This window comes from Delphinapterus leucas, chromosome 18 (assembly GCF_059928025.1).
Source record: "Delphinapterus leucas isolate spDelLeu-1000000601 "Yukka" chromosome 18, BTC_Dleu_Yukka2, whole genome shotgun sequence".
NCBI lineage: Eukaryota > Metazoa > Chordata > Mammalia > Artiodactyla > Monodontidae > Delphinapterus > Delphinapterus leucas.
Window position 1 is genome coordinate 11,679,096 of NC_143146.1, and position 18,786 is coordinate 11,697,881.

Consider the following 18,786-nt stretch of genomic DNA (forward strand, 5'->3'; position numbering starts at 1 on the left):
TTTTTTTTTTTTTTTGCGGTACGCGGGCCTCTCACTGTTGTGGCCTCTCCCGTTGCGGAGCACAGGCTCCGGATGCGCAGGCTCAGCGGCCATGGCTCACGGGCCCAGCCGCTCCGTGGCATGTGGGATCTTCCCGGACCGGGGCACGAACCCGTGTCCCCTGCATCGGCAGGCGGACTCCCAACCACTGCGCCACCAGGGAAGCCCTCAGTTTCACTGTTTGAGTGAATCTGTGTGAGAGGCAGTGGGCCGGCCACAGCAGCTCCGTCCACATCTCTAAGTAAGAAGCAGCCCCAAACCTCAAGGAACTAGAGCTCCAGGACGGCGAACTCACATTCCTACGAGGGCGAGGCAGGAGACGTGAATGAGGCATGTGGTCTGGACACACACTTACACCCATTCTTCATTAAACTCACGGCTTAATTTAATTAGTCTTTTATTTTCTCATGTTTTGGATAAGTGGCATCGTACAAAGAACGACTGCTTTTACCATAAGAAAAATGCAAGAAATATTTTTCACTTCCACAAAGAAATGTTCTCATTATCATCGCTGTGGAAACAACAGGTCCCTCTCGTGCATTTTCCCATCTTCGATAGAGAATGTATTATTAAAAAAATTATTCACTGTCCTCTCGATTCTATTAAAAACAAAACCAAACCAAACACATGTTGAAGATGTGATAGATGGCAGCATCATCTACAGGCAGCTATAAGAATGTAGTAAATGCTAGAAGAGGGAAAACCCCAACCAGTGAACAGCTGAGCGCCAGGCCCTGGTCAGGACTGGAGACCCGAAGACGGGTAAGATGCAGCCTCCCGCGGTCTCGTAAGGAGACGGCAGGGACAGGGCAGCAGAGGTCTGCAGACAGCTCGGAGGACGGGTCTGGAATGCTTCACTCCTCTGGCCCTCCTCCTGGGCTGAATACATCCCAAGGCAGGGAAGGAGATACATGCCTGTGGTTATCCCAGCATTGGACCCAGTGCTTGGCACAGGAGAAAAGCTCATTAACTGTGGGGCAATGAAACAACTCTTATTCTTGAACAGCTGTATGATCTACATCTTAACTAACTACATAGGGTTTTCAAAAAAATCTCCCATTAGATTATTCATTTTATGAGAAAGCACCACGTTCTATTTAGCGTTGCATCCCCCTAGTGCCTAATGCGGACACTTACCCGTAATCGACTGGCAACATTTGTTAGATTAAAAAAAAAAAAAATTAACGAAAGCAATTTTAACAGAGGGTTATTTAAATTGTCATTCTAAATATCAACACTACACAGAAACACAGCTGACGAAGCAGCTGTGCATGCTTTTCGTTAAAAAGAACAAGTTAATCGCTCCTGGGCTTAAAATCCTGCAATGACCCACCGCCAGCCAAGAGTAAAAGCCAAAGTCATGACAAACACGCACAAGACCCTGCGTCCCCCACCCCGACCTGCCTTCTACTCCGTAGACTCCCCCTACTCCCTCTCACTGCTCCCCGGACACAGGACCGGGCACACTGTGCCCCAGGGCGCGTGCCGCTGCTTCCCCCTCTCCTGGCCATCTTCCCACAGACAAGTGCATCACTCACTCCCTTACACCCCTCGGGTCTTCACTCAAATGGCACCTTCTCCAAGAAGCCCTCCCCGACCACCCCACTCCAAACTGTAGCCCGCGCCCACCTCACAGCCCCACCCCTACTCTGCCTTCTCTCTTTCCTCTCCCCACAGCACCAACAGCCTCCTAATTTACTATGCGGCTTATTTATCATCTGTCTCCACGACTGGGATGGAAGCTCCACGAAGGCAGGGACCTCTGTCGGTCTGTTTGCTGCTTTACCTCCACTCTCTAGGGCACAGGGTAGTTGCTCAGTGAGTACTTGCTGAATCAATGAATTTCTCTTTAAAATGGTAAAACCATACAGCAGAATTTGTCTTTTGTTTTAAAGAACCGTTTTCTTGTTTTGTTGTTTTTAATGGGATTGAAACATACAGTTTCATAGATATACTCAAAATATGGCCTGTTGTTCTCTTGGTAATAATAAGAAAACTCTATTTTGGTTGCACTTGAGTTTCTCACTACAGAACATGTCTTCAGGTACTTAACTTATAGAAGGTCTTCTGTTTACATTTAGCAATAAAGTGTAAAGAGTGAAGCTATAATAAAAAATCTGAAGCAGAGTTCTTGCTTGAGGTTACATTCCAGTGTAAACTAAGAAATATTGATAGGAATTTTAATGACCGCAGCTCATATCTTATATACCAATAGAAGAAGTTTCAAAATTCCTTAGAAGTTATTCATCACTGTGTAGTTTTAAATGATGACTAAACACTAAACCACATCTACCCATAATACAAAAGCATATAGTTCAGACCGCGGTTATACAGGTTGTTTTGTAGAAAATTTCCATTGCTATTTCTATACACACTGAGTGTTTTTAGTCACTGACCAGTTTTTCTCTTTTCCTTATTTTACGACAACATTTGTTCCTTATATTGGCAACAATAACTCAGTTTGACCTTTTTGTATTGTGAACAGCTAACTTCTGGAAGTCCTATCTGGCTTAAGCATATAGGGCTGAAGTTCAGAAAAGAGGAACACGGTTCATAAAGAATTCATTCACTAATGTCACTAATATTTATTATCTACTCTATACTCACAACTGTGCTTGACAGAACAAATAAAATAGTAGAAACTCTCAGTTCAGGTCACAAACGTCCATCTCTTCTACAGAAAAGGACATGGACTCCACTTTTACAGTACAACTAAAGAAATCCTGGTAACTTTCAACAATAAAAATAAGGTTTGTGAGCTCGTGAAATTATCTCACACTAAACCTCAACGGCATCTCAGAGGACAGTTACCCTATCACCTCTTCTTTATACACTTGACTACTCTAATACCAAAAAAAGGGGGAGATCCAGTTTGCTAGAACATTTACTTTACCTAGATTTCATGATATAACAACGTTTTACTTAATGAAAACTATTTCAAAAACTAAAAACCAAAGCCCCACCAGGATGGCTTCTCAACAAATTGAAAAACTTCTCAACAGTGTCTTCTTCAACGATTCTTCAATCCAAGTTTTAAAGGAACTAGTTCTAGAAGATTTTATCATATTGATCCACCAAATCATAAAATCTCTGTATTTCCCCCTCACAGAATTATTGGACTAGGAATTATCTTGGTGATCATTTAGTTCAATACTTTTATTTTATATAATGGGGTGGAGACCCAAAGAATTTAGGTGAGTTGTAGCTCTTCTGTTTGACAAGGTTTCTCTACAGATCTTTAGCACTTTAGAGCTTATAAGAACCTAACAAGCCTCTCAATGGAATAACACCGCTGAGAGGCTAAAGGTCCTCAGCCACTTTGACAGAATCCTGGAGTGGAAGGGCCTCTGAGGTCACAGGGTTACAAATTCCTACCAAATGATTCAATTCTCTCTAACATCCCTCAAAATAGTCATCCTGTTTATTCAAGCACCTGAATAAGAGACAACATGCCATTTTTTTATGATCTCAACTTTTGAGATCTACTTTCACATTTTGATTTGAAAGCTGTCTGGTAACCTCCTCTTACAAGGCCTTCCTTCTACTCTCTGGAGTTAGGAAGACTAACACATACAATCTAAACCCTTTACCATGAGAGCTTCCTAACACGTGAGGGTAATGATCACGTCCCTGCCAAGCCCAGACATGCTCAGTTTATTCCATCATTTCTCCTAAGACCTGGCATCTAGACCCCTCACCACCCATGCTCTAAGGTCATCCGTGCCCTGTAAAACGCAGCCTCCTGAGCTCACTGGGAATGGCCAGATCATCTCTCTTGTTCTGAGCGCTATATTTCCATTATTTTAGCCTGCAAACCAATTTCCATTTTGATAGCCATGTGACACTGTTGGTTTAAACTGAGTCCATTAAGGCTTGAAGGTGAACAGCACAGGTCTCCTTCATCCTGGGCACAAGAGGCAATTCTAGCTGTAGGATGCCCCCTTCAACTCTTCCTTCGTCATGCACGTGTCCATGCAATCAGCGATCCAGTCAGTTGGTCTCCCGCCTGAAAATACTGACTAATCACTGTACACATGCAAAAGAGCATTTTTCTCCACTCACCACAGAAATTTCTGTTTATTTCTCATTAAGCTGTTGATAAGATACAGAATGAGTGAACTACTCCCTGCACCAAGTTTCCAGGCAGACAGAATTGTCAAAATTGACATTTTTTCCCTTAAAACCTTTAAAAACTCACACTTGACACATAATATGGATACAAAATCATCAATAACTATGATTCTTTTTTTTTCCTGGTTAAGGTTTATTGCTTCAGTCTCTTCCAAAGGATTTTTTTTAAACTTAAATCTTTATAGAAAAATTTATAAAGTTCCATAGATATCAAAAATTCATAAATTCCAAGGGGTTTTTGGATAACTCTTTCTTAAAAAATCACTAACAGAAAAATTTCACTTCCTATTAACAAAAAAAAAGTGCACACGCACACACGAGGCTAACTGATCATTACTGTGCTCAGTCACAGGGTGACAGAAAAAAAGCCACCACCATAAAAGGATGTCTGCATGATCTCCCTTAAAACAACGTGCCAAGGTTAACCTACTTCAGTTTGGGCGAATACTGACTGCCACCACACAGAGGTCCCAACAAGGCACTAAGAGGTAAGTACCAGATATTTTGCTTTTTCAACAAGGTCTTGTGAGTTAAGAAAAACTTTGAAACCCTAATTAAGGTTGAAGGTAAAGGTAAAGAATCTATTCAACAAAAAGCTATAAACATTTCTAACAAAGATTTTATCATTAATATAGTTGAGACTCTCTGGTGACAGGCAGTTCTAATAAGCTGATACTAAGCTGGGTGAAAGCAATGGATCATGCCAGAAATATCTTTGCCAAAAAACAGGGCTAACTTTGTACTTCTGTGTGAACTCACAATTACAAAAAACAGTATCAAATATTAATCATCAAATACTGCCAGTATTTCAGGATACTTTATGAAGGAAAGGAACAAAGTTATTTTAAAATGGAGTATTCCTACACTTAAATGTACTGTACTTATAACAAGTTATACAGCACAATTTAAAATAAAAGAGTTAGTACATGTTACTATTTGACCACATATGTAAGTACATAAAAGTCTTTCCTATACTTCTATTATTTCTCTACTTTTATACTTTCTATTATTTCTCAGGATAGAACCCCAGTAGTAGAATTCCTGGGGCAAAGGGTACACATTTAAAAAAAAAAACAACTTCAGATATAAATTGATATTTTTCAGTTTACAAAAACATTTTACCAATTTACTTTCCCACCAGTGACAGTCTGGGCCTCACTGCTTCTCAGCCAACATGAGTATTTTAATTCTAAATATAAACTATTAATCTAACAAGTGAAAAAAGAACATCTCTTTGCTTTATATTTATTTGATGATCAGAAAGACTAAACACATCTCCGTATTTTTTTCTAGAACTTCTGTGTGCCTAAAAAATATCACAAAACAATGAATTAGATGCAGTGAATTGCCAGTATTTACGTCCAGGTTGGGAATGGAGGTAGCAGAAACTTGGTAAAATATAAGCTGTGCAGAGACTTCCTCTAAAGGAGGGTGTGTTGTTGTCTTTTATTTTGGCGGGGGAGGTGGTCTCACTTTAACAAGTACAATATAGTGCAGTGGTTAAGAGCATGCGCTCTGGAGTCAGGCTTGAACTGGGGCTCCATTATTTACCAGCTGCGTGACCCTGGACAAGTTACTTCTCAGGCTTCAACTGCTTCATTTGTAAAATGGGGAGTAATCATACTGCCCAGGTCTTACAGCACTGGCTCTCACAGTAAGTGCTGGAAAACTGCCTGTTACCATTCTCTCTTCCCTCTGCCCATTAAACCACGGAAGGATGAATCCAATACGCAAAGTTTCCTCGCCCTATCGTTTCTATGGGAATTCTTTTTCTTGAACTTATTTCTAGATCTTTAGAAAATATTTTACATAGACTGAGTCTGTGGATGATTATACATCTAACTGTGTTTTCTGTCTGGACTTTGCATTTGCGAGTATTTCAGTGCATGTTTTCTCTTGGGGGTTAATCATAGTTTTTGGACATAACACTGCAAAGAGCACACCGCTCCAGAAAGCATTCTCCCTCACAAGGTTCACCTATCATGTGGTGGTGGGAATTCCTTTTATAAATCACTTTCAACTAGCTTGAAAGTTAAAATCCTCTGGAAACGACAGAGGTAACAAAGATCCTTGTGGTATCTGGAAAGCCCAAAGAGAAGAATAAAAATATTTTGCTAAATACCTGCAAATATTTAAATGCCAGTAAAAATCAATTAACAGCATAAGAGCTGTCCTAGGTCTTCACCATCTTCTCTCAGTGGAAATTTCAGTCCAAGCTGTTTTATAGAAATCTTGTTAAAAATAGTAAAAATCTAAATTTATTTATAAAACTTTTGCTTACTTTGAAATATGCTACAAATAAATTAATGAATTCCTGATTTATATCAGCATATTTCCCTCCTTCCCTCCCTCCTCCCTCTCCCCACCTCCCTAGCCCTTAACTGCTCTCTGGTTGAGACAGGTGTATGAGTTGGTTTGCGTTAAAGTTTTGAGATGTCTTCCTATTTCACTTGTTTCCTACCAATAACATCAGATCATGCTGGAAATAGGAGCTAGGGGCTAAAACATACTACACTGAATGTGATTTCTGGAGCCAAACTGCCTGGATTAAATCCTGACACTTAACAGCTGTGTCTTTAGGCAAGACTCATAAGTGCTTTGTGCCTCAGTTTCACCCGTGGCAATGGATTTGGGAAAGTTTTGTGAGATTCAGTGAGTGAACATACATAAGGTGCCCGGGGCAGTGCCTGGGACACAGTCTATGCTGAATAATACTGGTTACTATTATCAATCAAATGTATCCTGCAGTCTGATAAGAAACTCTGAGGATCAAGAAAGCTGGGATTCTGCTATTCCTTAATGGATATTTATTGAGCATCAATCATGGGCCAGCTGGAGATGCACAAAATTAACAACACAGCCCCCACTCTCAGGACTTCACAGGCCAGTAGGAAACAAAACAAAAAGTATAGATGCCAGTACAGAGGGCAGTGCCCTGGTGAGGACACCCCACACTGCCTTTCTGCGGGGCAGGGGGAGGTGCTGTCGGGGCAGCAGGAGAGGATAAAACCAGGGAAGCTTCCGGGAGCAGCTGATTCTGAGCGAAGCCCTGAAGGAAAGCAGGAGCTGAGGATCCAGGACCGGGGAGAGGAGGCTCCAGAGAGAAGGAAGAGGGTCAGAAAGGAACAGAGCTGTGAGAGAACACAGGACATCAAAAGACAGCAAGCAATCTAGTAGGGCCGGAGCCAGGGGGGTCACAGGATGGAAGACGGCTAGAGATCCAGCTGAAGAGGGAAGCAGACCCCGACCACGAAGGAGACTGTGTGGCGTGACAGACGGCTTTCAGTTTGCCTGGGCACCATCTGAACGGCACTGTGCACGCTGCAACTGCAACTCCACGGAGAAGTGAGGGAAGCCTGAGGCAGGCAGGGCAGTGGGAGCAGCACGCACACAGGCAGACGGACAGACAGAAGGGGACGTGCAGAGGAGAGGCCGGGGGCCGGCGGGCTGAAGGCAGGAGGCAGCGGGGGACGAGGACACGGAGGCCTGCGTGGTCCCTGGCTTGGCAACTGTCCTGAGGGCGGACCCTGAGCAAATGATCCAATCTCTCCCGAATTTTGCTTATCCATAAAATGAGGATATTTAATGTTTCTAAGTTCTATGAGGTAATAGAGACGAAAATCAAAATCTGAAACTCGCTTGAACTTTAAGGAGAAAGGGTTGTTTCTAGAAATATTTTGGATTCAGAGGATAAAGATTATACTGACTCAGCCCTTCATTATAAGGAGTCTCTGTATATTATGCAGTTGGTTATCCTACATACAGGTCAAATCATGCCACAGGGAAACACAGTATTTGTCTTCCTTACACTGAAATGAGTATTACGGTGGGATTATATTTTCTTCCAGTTCCTAAACATTATGCCATATATTTCAAGTCCTTAGTGCTACCACCTCCTCTGTCTTCATCTCTGAAGACTTTCATACCGTCCTAGTCAGTATTCAAGCTGCCAACAGCTACACAAGGAATAAATAATCAGTGAAAGGTGAAAGAAAACTAGCCAGACTGTGTAAAACCCCAAATGTGCAAGTGGGTGTTTAACCAGATAACACAAATGTCAGGCACCTTTCACTTTCCCATCAATTCCAATGTACGTGTTTACAGAAGGTGAAGTGTCTTTAGCGGGGGTTCAGGACACCGCCGAGGCACAAAGAGGAAAGTGCAGATGGGCCAATGCTGGGTTTTTGGTTTTCTTTTTCCTGTTCTGAAGAAGCTCCCTGTGCACTGTCCTACACATGACCCTGTGCAGACCTCCTGAGAGGTGGGCAGGACCAGGCTGTGTCCTGGGGTGAGCCGCAGGGTCACCCTTCCACAAGCCGGAGGATGCAAGCAAGCGAGCTCCCTAGGAGACAGGGAAGAGAGGTGCCCTCAGACACACTGACCACAGACGACTCGACTCCTGACATAAACACTCTGGCACGTGGGAGGTTCCGTCTGAGAACGTGGGAGCACCTGTCAGTGGTCACCTTTCTGGACAATCTTCCCTATATAATCTCCCAAAAAATCAATCTTGGACACAGCTATCAACCTAGGACTCAAAGCTAGTGGGAAAAACGTATCACCTGATAGTGTAGGAAGATCGCTTTGACTAGGTTATCGGGGTGTGTGCTGGCTGTCAGAGCGGTTGAGAGCAGGGTAGTAGTCTGGAACGGCCATCAGACTGCACCAGTGGAGGGACGCGAGGCTGGGCCTGTGCTGGTCACTGCCCGTCTGTGCCTCAGGGATGCCTGTTTCGCAGGCCAGTGGGACACACAACTGCTCAGGTGATGGTTGCTGAGTCACCGTAAAGCAGGTGAGAAACATGACTGGTTGAGTGCTAGGCCCCGGTATGTGTGACACTGGACCAAACTCAGATGTCCCTGTTTGCTCAGCTTCAAGAACAAGGAGGCTTTTTCAAGCAACTGACAAATACATATAAAACTAGGTAACAGGAGGAAGCAGCAATGATTTCTTTCTTCCACGGGGTATGTTTGTCCTCAAAGGCAGTAAACAGCCCCAGCCTGCTGTCCTGATCCATCTGTGCTCATCTGTTTCCCGGGAGACCAAATCCTTGTTGCTCCTTTCAGCCTGGAGCCTTCCTCTGCCCCCTCCTTTCCCAGTGACTTTATTTTCCCACTCCAGAAATTTTCCCTCAATCTTACCCCTCTTCAACAAAATAACCAAAGGACAGTGCAGCAACAGAAATCAGGCAAACAATGGGATCAAACAACAACACTCATCATTTAACGACAAGTATCACTTGTATCTGCAAGTCCATTCTTTGGGTTGTTTTTGAGAGCGTACTCCTGTAACTTCCTCTTTGGTGCAGGCCACTGTGGGCACTTTGAGTCACAGTATCTCAATGTGTAAACATGGTCCTGAGCAGACTTCACCTCACAGAGAAGTCACCTCTTATTAGTGATCATGTCAGCATGATCTGACCCATTCGATTCATTGCTAAGGACTGAATTTAAACAAAATTACTAGAAGTTTAACCCCTTCTCACTTTTAAGTGTTGATGATTATTAAGCGAATAAATATTAGGGGTATTCAGGACATTTCAGGAATCTTAAAGCTAAACACTAAAAGCTGGTAATCTAGCATTTACTAAATCTTTGAATATAATGAGGATTTTATTCTGTTTCTGCCACAAATAAATCATTATCCAAGCAAGTAAATTGGGATTGCAGAAGTACCCTGTGAAAAGTCACAAATGCCTCCAAGTTGGTATCCAGGGTAAATAGTTCTACAGTACAAATCACATTAGCTCTTAGTTTTCTTTAATACTAATAAATGAGTTTTGAGGGGGCCTTTTATTTTTTCCTTTCTGTGGCTATAAAGAACTTGACAGTTCATGTCAACATGTCTGGTTATGCAAAAATGACACGATAGTGTCTTAAGAAACACTAGCTACTCTATTAGTGAGGAAATCAATTCTAGAGAAAAGCACACACAGGCCCACTTTCAAAAATGTAAGTGAAAATACTTCGGAGGATATTTTGCTGTGGAAGAACTTGCTGTTTTACACGTTAGGATAATAGTAAAGTTAAAAGGATCAATATTGCATTACAGAGACAAACCTGAGATAGCCTCGTTTGCTTATTAACAAAAATGTTAAGAGGACTGGCACAGATGGCTGCCCCGTAGTTCCTTGGGTGGAACCTGAATAAGGACCCACACTTCCCGCAGCCCAGGTACTATCTGTGCCCTCAGGGCAAAGCTTGCAATCCTCATTCTTGTCTCTCAGCTGTGAGGCACTAAGGACAACTTAGGGACATTGTACATCTTTTCATCAGAAAGCATTATGAGGAAATTATAATTATTACAGGTACAAGTATTCTAAGGAAAAAAAATTTAGAACAAACATTTCTTTATGCTTTTCTTAAGGCAACAAAATGGCGAGCCATAGTATCACGACTTTCAAGTACAACTCAGTATGTCTATCCTAAATACCATGTCAGACGCTGTTGTCTAATAATTATGACAAATATTTAAAATATAGTGAAAGAAAGAAAGGATTTAGTTATGACTAAAAGAGGAAGGACTAGAAACAGTTAAAAGGGGAATTTGCAATCGAAAGGTTGGTAAAGGAGCACTGTAATGCAAAGAGCAAGCAGAACCCGGGTGTGGTGTGTGTGTGAGAAGAAACATAGCAAATACTGAGATAACACCTCATTCAGACAACAGCACATTCCCAACATCCATCCTTCAGTTTGAGGTCCTCAGACATTAAAAGGTATCATTTCTGAATTTCCAGGATCTAGCATATAGAGGAGGCACTAAACCCAATTTTTGCTGAATAAAAGAATGGAGTAAGTCAAGGTTCAGGAAAGTAATCCTGAATCCTAAAATGATTAAAGGAAGGGATAAAATAATATTTCCGAAGGAGGATGATAATAAATTGGGATTGGTTGGTATAAGAATGGGATAACAACAGTCAAGTATGTGAAAGTGGTTTTCTCTCAATTTGGAAAAGATAAAATGGACTAAAACTATAGCATTAGTAACACAGGATAAGTAACACCAAAGGTAATATACTAGAGCTGTTGACGGATGGAATCAACCTTCCAGAGGTTACTAAATATCCAAAAGAACACATTTCAAAACAGCCCAGATTCTCCTTTACTTGAGATCCTCTGGGTCAGCCCATTTACACATCCACGTTGTGCAAGTGCCTTTCTTGGACCGACTCGGGGCAGGGGCGGGCGGCAAACAGCCCTTCCCCAGTCTCCCCCTCAGGGCTCCATGACGCAGCGTCCACCAGTCTGGCCTCCCACTTGGGAAGGCACCTCTCCTGGAGTGGGAGTCCCGTTGTCCTCTGGAAGAATCGTCTCCCTGCTCTGGAACGGCTAGGCCACATGTGCCCCGGCTGTTTGTGTACAGGTGAGGATGGCCCTGAAGCCTAGACCAGTTTGAAACTACAAACTCTCAGTTCTTGAAAGGCAGCGTGAAGCAGTTGCCCCTGCCGAGGACTGGACAGAGTAGGAGGCTTGAAGCCAGGTTGGCAGAGAGAAGGATCCAGCATGACCCTTACCTGCTCTGACAGAGGTTTCCTCGAGTGGAGAGTGGGCGCGTGATGGCAACACCTGGCTTGCAGGGCTGCTGGGACGGTTCTTCCAGACATGACTTAAGGTAGGCACCTAGCGAAAACTAAGGCATAAATCTGAATAAAGAGCACTAGCTTTGAAAAGTATGTCAGAGGACAAGGCTTTTGCAAGAAGAGCTGAATTTCAAAAAAGATTTCTTCAGATTAAAAAAAATTATTTACCTATTTACTCATTTCACAGTCAATTCATGTTTGGTGTTAAAAATTTAGAATATATGATGAAACTCAAAAATTACTTGTACTTGTGAATTATGTTTTGGCCTATATATCCATGCAGGAATGTGTGTGTGAACAGCTGCTTTTCCTACCCGCAAAGTGGCCTATTGTGGAATCTGCTTTCCTTACTTAACATCATTCTCTGTCAGGAAATAGGCATCTACATTGCCATTTTCAGTGGCTGCATCGTATTCTACTATATGGCCATAAAATACTAAACCAGTTCCCTAATGATGGACATTTGATTTGGTTGCAAATTTTCGCACTTAAAATTAACACTGTGTTAAACATCTTTTTCTTAACTTAAAATGTTCTGAAAACACTGCCTTTTGTGACTCTACTGGGTGCTTTATTTCATTCAGTGAAGCAGCTGGGCGTGCATTTACAACTGGTAGGCAATGGCACATTCTCTGATTCATACATTAGTGTAACTTTCCTAATCTCTACGATAATTATTATTCAGATGGAGGATTAGCAGACTCCACAGTGTATTTTTTTCCCCACCATGTATTTTAAAGGCAGTTCCCAGGAACCTGCTTTGGAAGACTCCTCGAAATAAAATTTACATGTTGAGATTTTCAGAAAAACATTTTTTCTCACAAAAATTAGAAAAATAAAGGCAGCTCCTGATGCCTGTTCCTAAACTGCAACCCGTGCCTGGAATTTCCACCTCTCCCTCATGTCCGGTCTCGGCTCCTGAAAGCCACTTCTCACACGAGCGAAGCCTTTCCCTACTAACTGCAAAAAGTTTTCCTACTTTTATTCCACAACTGCAATTTACACAATTTCCCTTTCAAGGATCACTCCATCCCCCCACCCCCGCACAAAATATAAAGTCCATATTTATTGGTTTTTGTTTGTTTTGTTTTCTATTTCATTAATATCTCCAATTAATTTTATTATTCTACTTTTTTGGGGGCAAACTCAGTTCTTTTCTAGCTTCTTGGAGCTGTATATTTAACATAGCTATTTTCAATTTTTTAAGAAATAAATGCATTCAAGGTCTTGCATCAATCTCGGATTAACTCTTTAGCTGCATTCCACAGTTTTGTAGTATTTTTGTCCTTTGGTTCTAAGCACTTCAAATTTTGCATTGTGATTTCTTAACCCATGAGTTCCTCAGAAAAATATATCTTTAGATTCCAGGTGCATCCTTTACCTTTTTAATTTTGGTTTCTAACTTAGTTGCATGGTACTACTCACAAGGAATGTGAGCTGCTAGCTAACGATTTTCTGAGAAATCTGAGACGCCTCTCGTGATCTAGTACATGGTTAAATTTGCAAATAATTCTAATGTGCTTTCAGCACAAATTCTGTTAGCTTTTAAGTCATGTTGGGTCAATCTTTTTCTTACCTGTCATATTCTAATAAAAATGTGTTAAAATCTCCCATTATGGCTGTGGATTTGACCATTTCTCCTTTAAATTTTGTCAAGTTTTGCTGTTACACGTACAGTTCATGATTCTTTTCATGTCCTTGGTGAACTGTTCTTTTTAACTTGTGTAGCGACCTTCTTTACCCCTATTAATATTGATTGTGCCTTGGATTCTATTTTTTTCTGATGTTAATATTGCTACTCTGGCTTTCCACTGGTTGGGGTTTGCCTGGTATGCGTTTTCCCATGCCTCTGTTTTCAAACTTTCCAAATCGCTTTGAGTTCCCTCTTTTCTAAGCAGCATACAGCTGGATTTTTAAAAATCCAGACTGACAGTCTCTGTCTTCTAATCGGTGAGTTCAAGCCATTTAAATTTGTTGTGACGCATTTCCTACCCTCTTATTTTGTGTTTTCTACCTATCATCCTCATCCTTTGCTGTTTCCCAGTCTCCTTGCTTGTATTCCCTTGATTAATAAAAAGTTCTACTTTCTTTGCAGCTTCCTTTTGCCTTAGGTTGTATTCCCATATTTTCATGATTAACCTATCAACACTGTAGATGATGCACACCTGTGACATTAGTGCAAGCCTCTCAGAACCCTCCTTGTCCGTCAGCATCACTGTCTTAAGACGGTTAGAACTAAGTTAGCAGAGCTCCAACTCATTTAATACAGCAGTCAGAGAAGTAGATTTGTGGTCACTGCTTTGATAAGGCTAGGGATAGAGTTCTTTCCTTTAACATATAGTACCATCATCACTAGATATATTGAACTTTCCCCTCAGCTTTGGTGACTTTCAGATTTGTGCATAGAGATAGACCTATCAGAAAATTATTTTTCTTCTAAAAATAACTTCACGGAATTTGTTGCTCTTCTCTTCCTTAGTTTTATCCAAGTTCAGCCTCATATATGGAGTTTTATTGTAGGAGTTTCCCACTTTTCAACTGAGGACTTGAAATTTCATCTTAGACGTTATTTATAACAAGAAAAGAGTTGGAAATAATCCAGATATTCATAAAGGGAGTAGGTAAGCAAATTATGCATTAACACACTGTAATACTGCAGAATATCTATCAAATGTCTATATAAGATCTACACATAGGACAAAAATATAGATTACACTGATCCATGAACATGGTAAATGAATAAAGCAGAACACAGAACACCACGTGTGTAATGCTTCCTACAGTGTGTCCATGTAGGAACACACAGTGCATGCATCAGCGGGGTATCTGCATCAATTTTAAAGTTTCCCCTTGAAGCTCTTACGTTTTTTCCCTTTCTGTTTCTTTTTCTTCTTTTTTTGTTGGGGTTGCTGTGGTCATCGTCTTCTTTTCTTTCTTTCTTTCTCTTCTTTTTTAAGAAAACCTAACAAAGACCTTAGCTTGTTTCTCACAATTTTTGGGTTAACACAAATCAGATCACTGTGGTGAGTCCATATTTCACTACATAAATGTGTGACTGACTTCATTTCCTGGCAGTGATATGCATTTGGCGGAAAAAAAAAGTCCAACTGATATTCAATTTAAAAGCAAAGTTTTACGCTTCCTGAAATGTGGGGTGCTTTACATGATTTTACCCTTAACCAGACGATGATTCAGAAAAAGGAAGGGGAAATTTCTGCCGAAAAAGTTAGTGCATTCCCTCTTCTCGCAAAAATACATTTGCCCTATTTAAACGGTTCTATTTCCTTTGCCAGAGCTTTGCCAAAACCACCAAATTGTGAGAGTAAAAACATAAATTCTATTCTCTGCTCTTTCTGTTACTATATAGTATGTAACCACATTACGTATCACAGATTATAAAAAATTATATCAATCTTGAAATTTTAAAAGTTAGATCTATAGGAGGCAGTTTTTATCGCTTTTAGTTAAATATGCTTTTTTAATTAAACGTACCCTTCTTGGTTTTTTTAGAGACCTTGAACACTGCTGATGGATATAAAAATGGACAACTTTACTACACCCTCTGCAGCTCCTCTGGAGAGCGACTGTGACCTCTACGCCCACCACCGCACAGCCAGGATCCTCATGCCTCTGCATTACAGCGTCGTCTTCATAATTGGGCTCATGGGAAACTTGCTGGCCTTGACGGTCATTATTCAAAACAGGAAAAAAATCAACTCTACCACTCTATATTCAACCAATTTGGTGATTTCAGACATACTGTTCACCACCGCTCTGCCTACACGGATAGCCTACTATGCACTGGGTTTTGACTGGAGAATCGGCGAGGCCTTGTGTAGGATAACTGCTCTCGTGTTTTACATCAACACGTACGCAGGCGTGAACTTCATGACCTGCCTGAGCATTGACCGGTTCTTTGCTGTGGTGCACCCGCTGCGGTACAACAAGATGAAAAGAATCGAACATGCAAAATGCATTTGCATATTTGTCTGGATTCTCGTATTTGCTCAAACACTCCCACTGCTCATAAAACCTATGTCAGAGCAGCAGGCTGAAAGGACTACGTGCATGGAATATCCAAACTTTGAAGAAACCAAATCTCTTCCCTGGATTCTGCTTGGTGCATGTTTCATAGGATATGTACTTCCGCTCGTAATCATTCTTATCTGCTATTCTCAAATCTGTTGCAAGCTCTTTAAAACTGCCAAACAGAACCCATTAAGTGAGAAATCTGGTGTAAACAAAAAGGCTCTCAACACAATTATTTTTATAATTGTTGTGTTTGTTGTCTGTTTCACACCTTATCATATTGCAATTATTCAACACATGATTAAGAAGCTTCGTTTTCCTGATCTCCTGGAATGTAGCCAAAGATATTCATTCCAGATATCTCTGCACTTCACAGTATGCCTGATGAACTTCAATTGCTGCATGGACCCTTTTATATATTTCTTTGCATGTAAAGGGTACAAGAGAAAGGTCATGAAGATGCTGAAACGTCAAGTCAGTGTATCAATTTCCAGTGCCGTGAAGTCAGCCCCTGAAGAAAACTCACGTGAAATGACGGAAACTCAAATGATGATACATTCCAAGTCTTTAAATGGAAAGTAAAAAGGAATTAAATCTTGGATTTATAGCAAAGTAAACTGTATGACAAACTTTGCACGACTTTTCTTATAAATCAAAATGATTGTTTAACTTCTAATTAGGGTTCTTTTAAATTCCTTTCATTGGGCACTATTTCTCACCTCCAACTTGGAAGTAAATTGATATATATGCATTTTTTTACACTCGAGAACAACATTAAGCAAAGTTCTAATTTGTAAATGAAATACTACACCAAAAGGGAGCGTATTTTAATAACTCACAGTGTAGAAAGAAAAGTTTTGTGTTAATGAAAAATTTAATCATTAATATTTCCTGCCAATAATTTGGCAAAAGAAAAAAAGACTGTTAAAATTGTATATTGCCAGTGTAGAAATGTTAATATTGTAACATATTTTTTCTTTTTTTTGATAACATATTTCTTCAGTTCATGTTTCTTTCAATCTTAGACTTTATCTCCTCGATAATAAGTCTTTTTGTTTTGTTTTGTTCTGAGTCATAAATTTTTGTTTCAAAAAACTCTTTTGGAATAAAGAGCTGGATGCTACAAAATTATGAGTATGTCCTTCAGTGCTCACTGTCAACTCTCAGCAAAAGTTACAGGGAGGATAAAATTAGCAGTAGACAGAGTTTGGACAGCAACATTATGGTGATGAATGCAATGAAAGCTCTTCCCAAACACCCAGCATAGCATTCAAGGGCCACTGCTCAGGAATACGACAAGGACTTCATGTGGAAGGAGGCACCACTTGCTAAATTCTTCTTGAGAATAAAAAAGTATACAAATAGCCTTGGTTTTTCTTGGGTCCCTAGGGGATGGCTTCTTATTTATATAGAAGTTGACAGTACCCTGTATCTGTATTTCAGGGGTTGCGGTTACCAGAAAGGGTAGGGAGGATGAGCAGTGGGGTGTAGTTGTCGCTTGCCTAAAGAAGATGGGGAGTAAAATGCAAAATCATAAACTTCAGAGTAGCCAGGATCCTTTACAACATTATATAAGTAAATATATAAATTTTATATAAATAAATACCTTTTTATGAGTAGCATGACCTCTGCAAGTACAATCACCCGTCTGCCAGCTCAAATTTGCTTTATTGAATCCCCAAATTACCCCAATACAGTATCCATGTTAGCAATGATACCAAGTTTGATGACGGAACTAAAGAAATGAAATGCTGTGTCATGAGTCATACTTAAAATTTTTATTAGGCTTTATATCCTGGAAATATTTTCTTTTAAAGTCTTCTCTTACTCATTTTCAACTTTTATCCTGTAAGAAAACTAATCTTAATGGTTGATTCAGCACCATTTACTGAGTGCTTTCTGATTTGTATTTTGTTAATTTCATAGATAGCTGGCTGACCTTAAAAAGCCACTGTCAAAAATAGGCACTGGTCCTTGTTTCACCTTACGGAGGCAGGTGAGACCACAAGGATTCAAGTCAGGAACTTAGGGCCTCTCCTTCACTCCATCTAATAAACATTTCCAAGTGAAGGAGAAAAAAGGGCAAAACACTAAATTTTATGCAGGGTGGCACTTATGTAGTCATTTGAGTTGGATCCCAAAAGAGAAACCATTGTGAAAGTTGCTAACGGAAAACCAGAAACAAAGCTTCCTGAATTTCAGATCATCTTCATGGCACACTAGCTCTATGACTATGTTCCAGCATAGACTATTGTATGTATAAGCCAACATGCTGTTTCATAGCAGGTAAGAGAGTCCTCTCGGTGCTAATGGTCAGTTCTTAAGATCCTCCAAACAAGGTAGTAAATACCTATGTCACTTGACAAAGGAATGATACACGCTTCTTTCTGAGTAGTTTTCTCCCTCCTTCTTCCACTATATCACAAGTCTGCGCAAATGATTTTATCCAATCATCAGTAGCCATACTGCCAAAAAGGTAAACTTTAAACCTACTTCCAATCAATCTTTTTTAAAAAAAGGTCTGTACTCTAGTCAATTCAGCTATTCGCTCTCCTTCAAAAGGACCTTACTTCCTATTTCATTCATGAAGCCACTGTTCACACACGGCCTTGGGGCACCCTCCCAGTGTCTTGTAGTATTAGTTGGCTTTAGGTTTATCTCCCATGCATTTCCCTCAGGAGTAGGTAAACTTGGAGAACAGGGACAATGCTGTATAATTTTGTGTTCTGTTACAGAAATAAGGAGATGGCCTTATATATAATACATTATTCGAAAATCACAACCTATAAATATTTTCTCCAGCAGTCAGGTGATATATTATTAACAATTTTAAATAATAACATGTAGCTAGGAAAAATCATCTAGGAAAGCTGATAGCTACATGGCAGCTAACCATATTTACCTCTTCCATAATTTTATTTTTATTTCTAAAAGGATCATTTGATTAATTTAAAAAAACCTCTCAAAGCTACTTAATTTGAGTCAGTATAAACATGTAGACACTTCAG

General features: G+C 40.5%; 2 protein-coding genes across 5 annotated transcripts in view; one reads left to right on the plus strand and one right to left on the minus strand.

The window, feature by feature from the left end:
- Positions 1–18,786, minus strand: part of UBAC2 (UBA domain containing 2) — a 155,960-nt gene that overhangs the window by 66,316 nt on the left and 70,858 nt on the right. The window lies entirely within an intron of this gene.
- On the plus strand, positions 4,539–16,906 carry GPR183 (G protein-coupled receptor 183). Of its 4 annotated transcripts, none has more exons than XM_089899408.1 (3): positions 4,638–4,658; positions 14,229–14,370; positions 15,260–16,906. In XM_089899408.1, the coding sequence occupies exon 3, from the start codon at positions 15,278–15,280 to the stop codon at positions 16,358–16,360; it is 1,083 nt and encodes a 360-aa protein (XP_089755534.1). In that variant the 5' UTR covers positions 4,638–4,658; positions 14,229–14,370; positions 15,260–15,277; the 3' UTR covers positions 16,361–16,906. The 4 variants fall into 4 exon arrangements, with proteins under 4 accessions (XP_022432565.1, XP_089755534.1, XP_022432566.1 ...); XM_022576855.3 differs by lacking the exon at positions 4,638–4,658 and adding an exon at positions 6,870–11,781; XM_022576857.3 differs by lacking the exon at positions 14,229–14,370 and having other exon boundaries at positions 4,539–4,658.

Bases quoted from the DNA above. Each gene is read 5' to 3' on its own strand.
- GPR183 (XM_022576857.3), top strand. From the start codon at position 15,278: ATGGATATAAAAATGGACAACTTTACTACACCCTCTGCAGCTCCTCTG.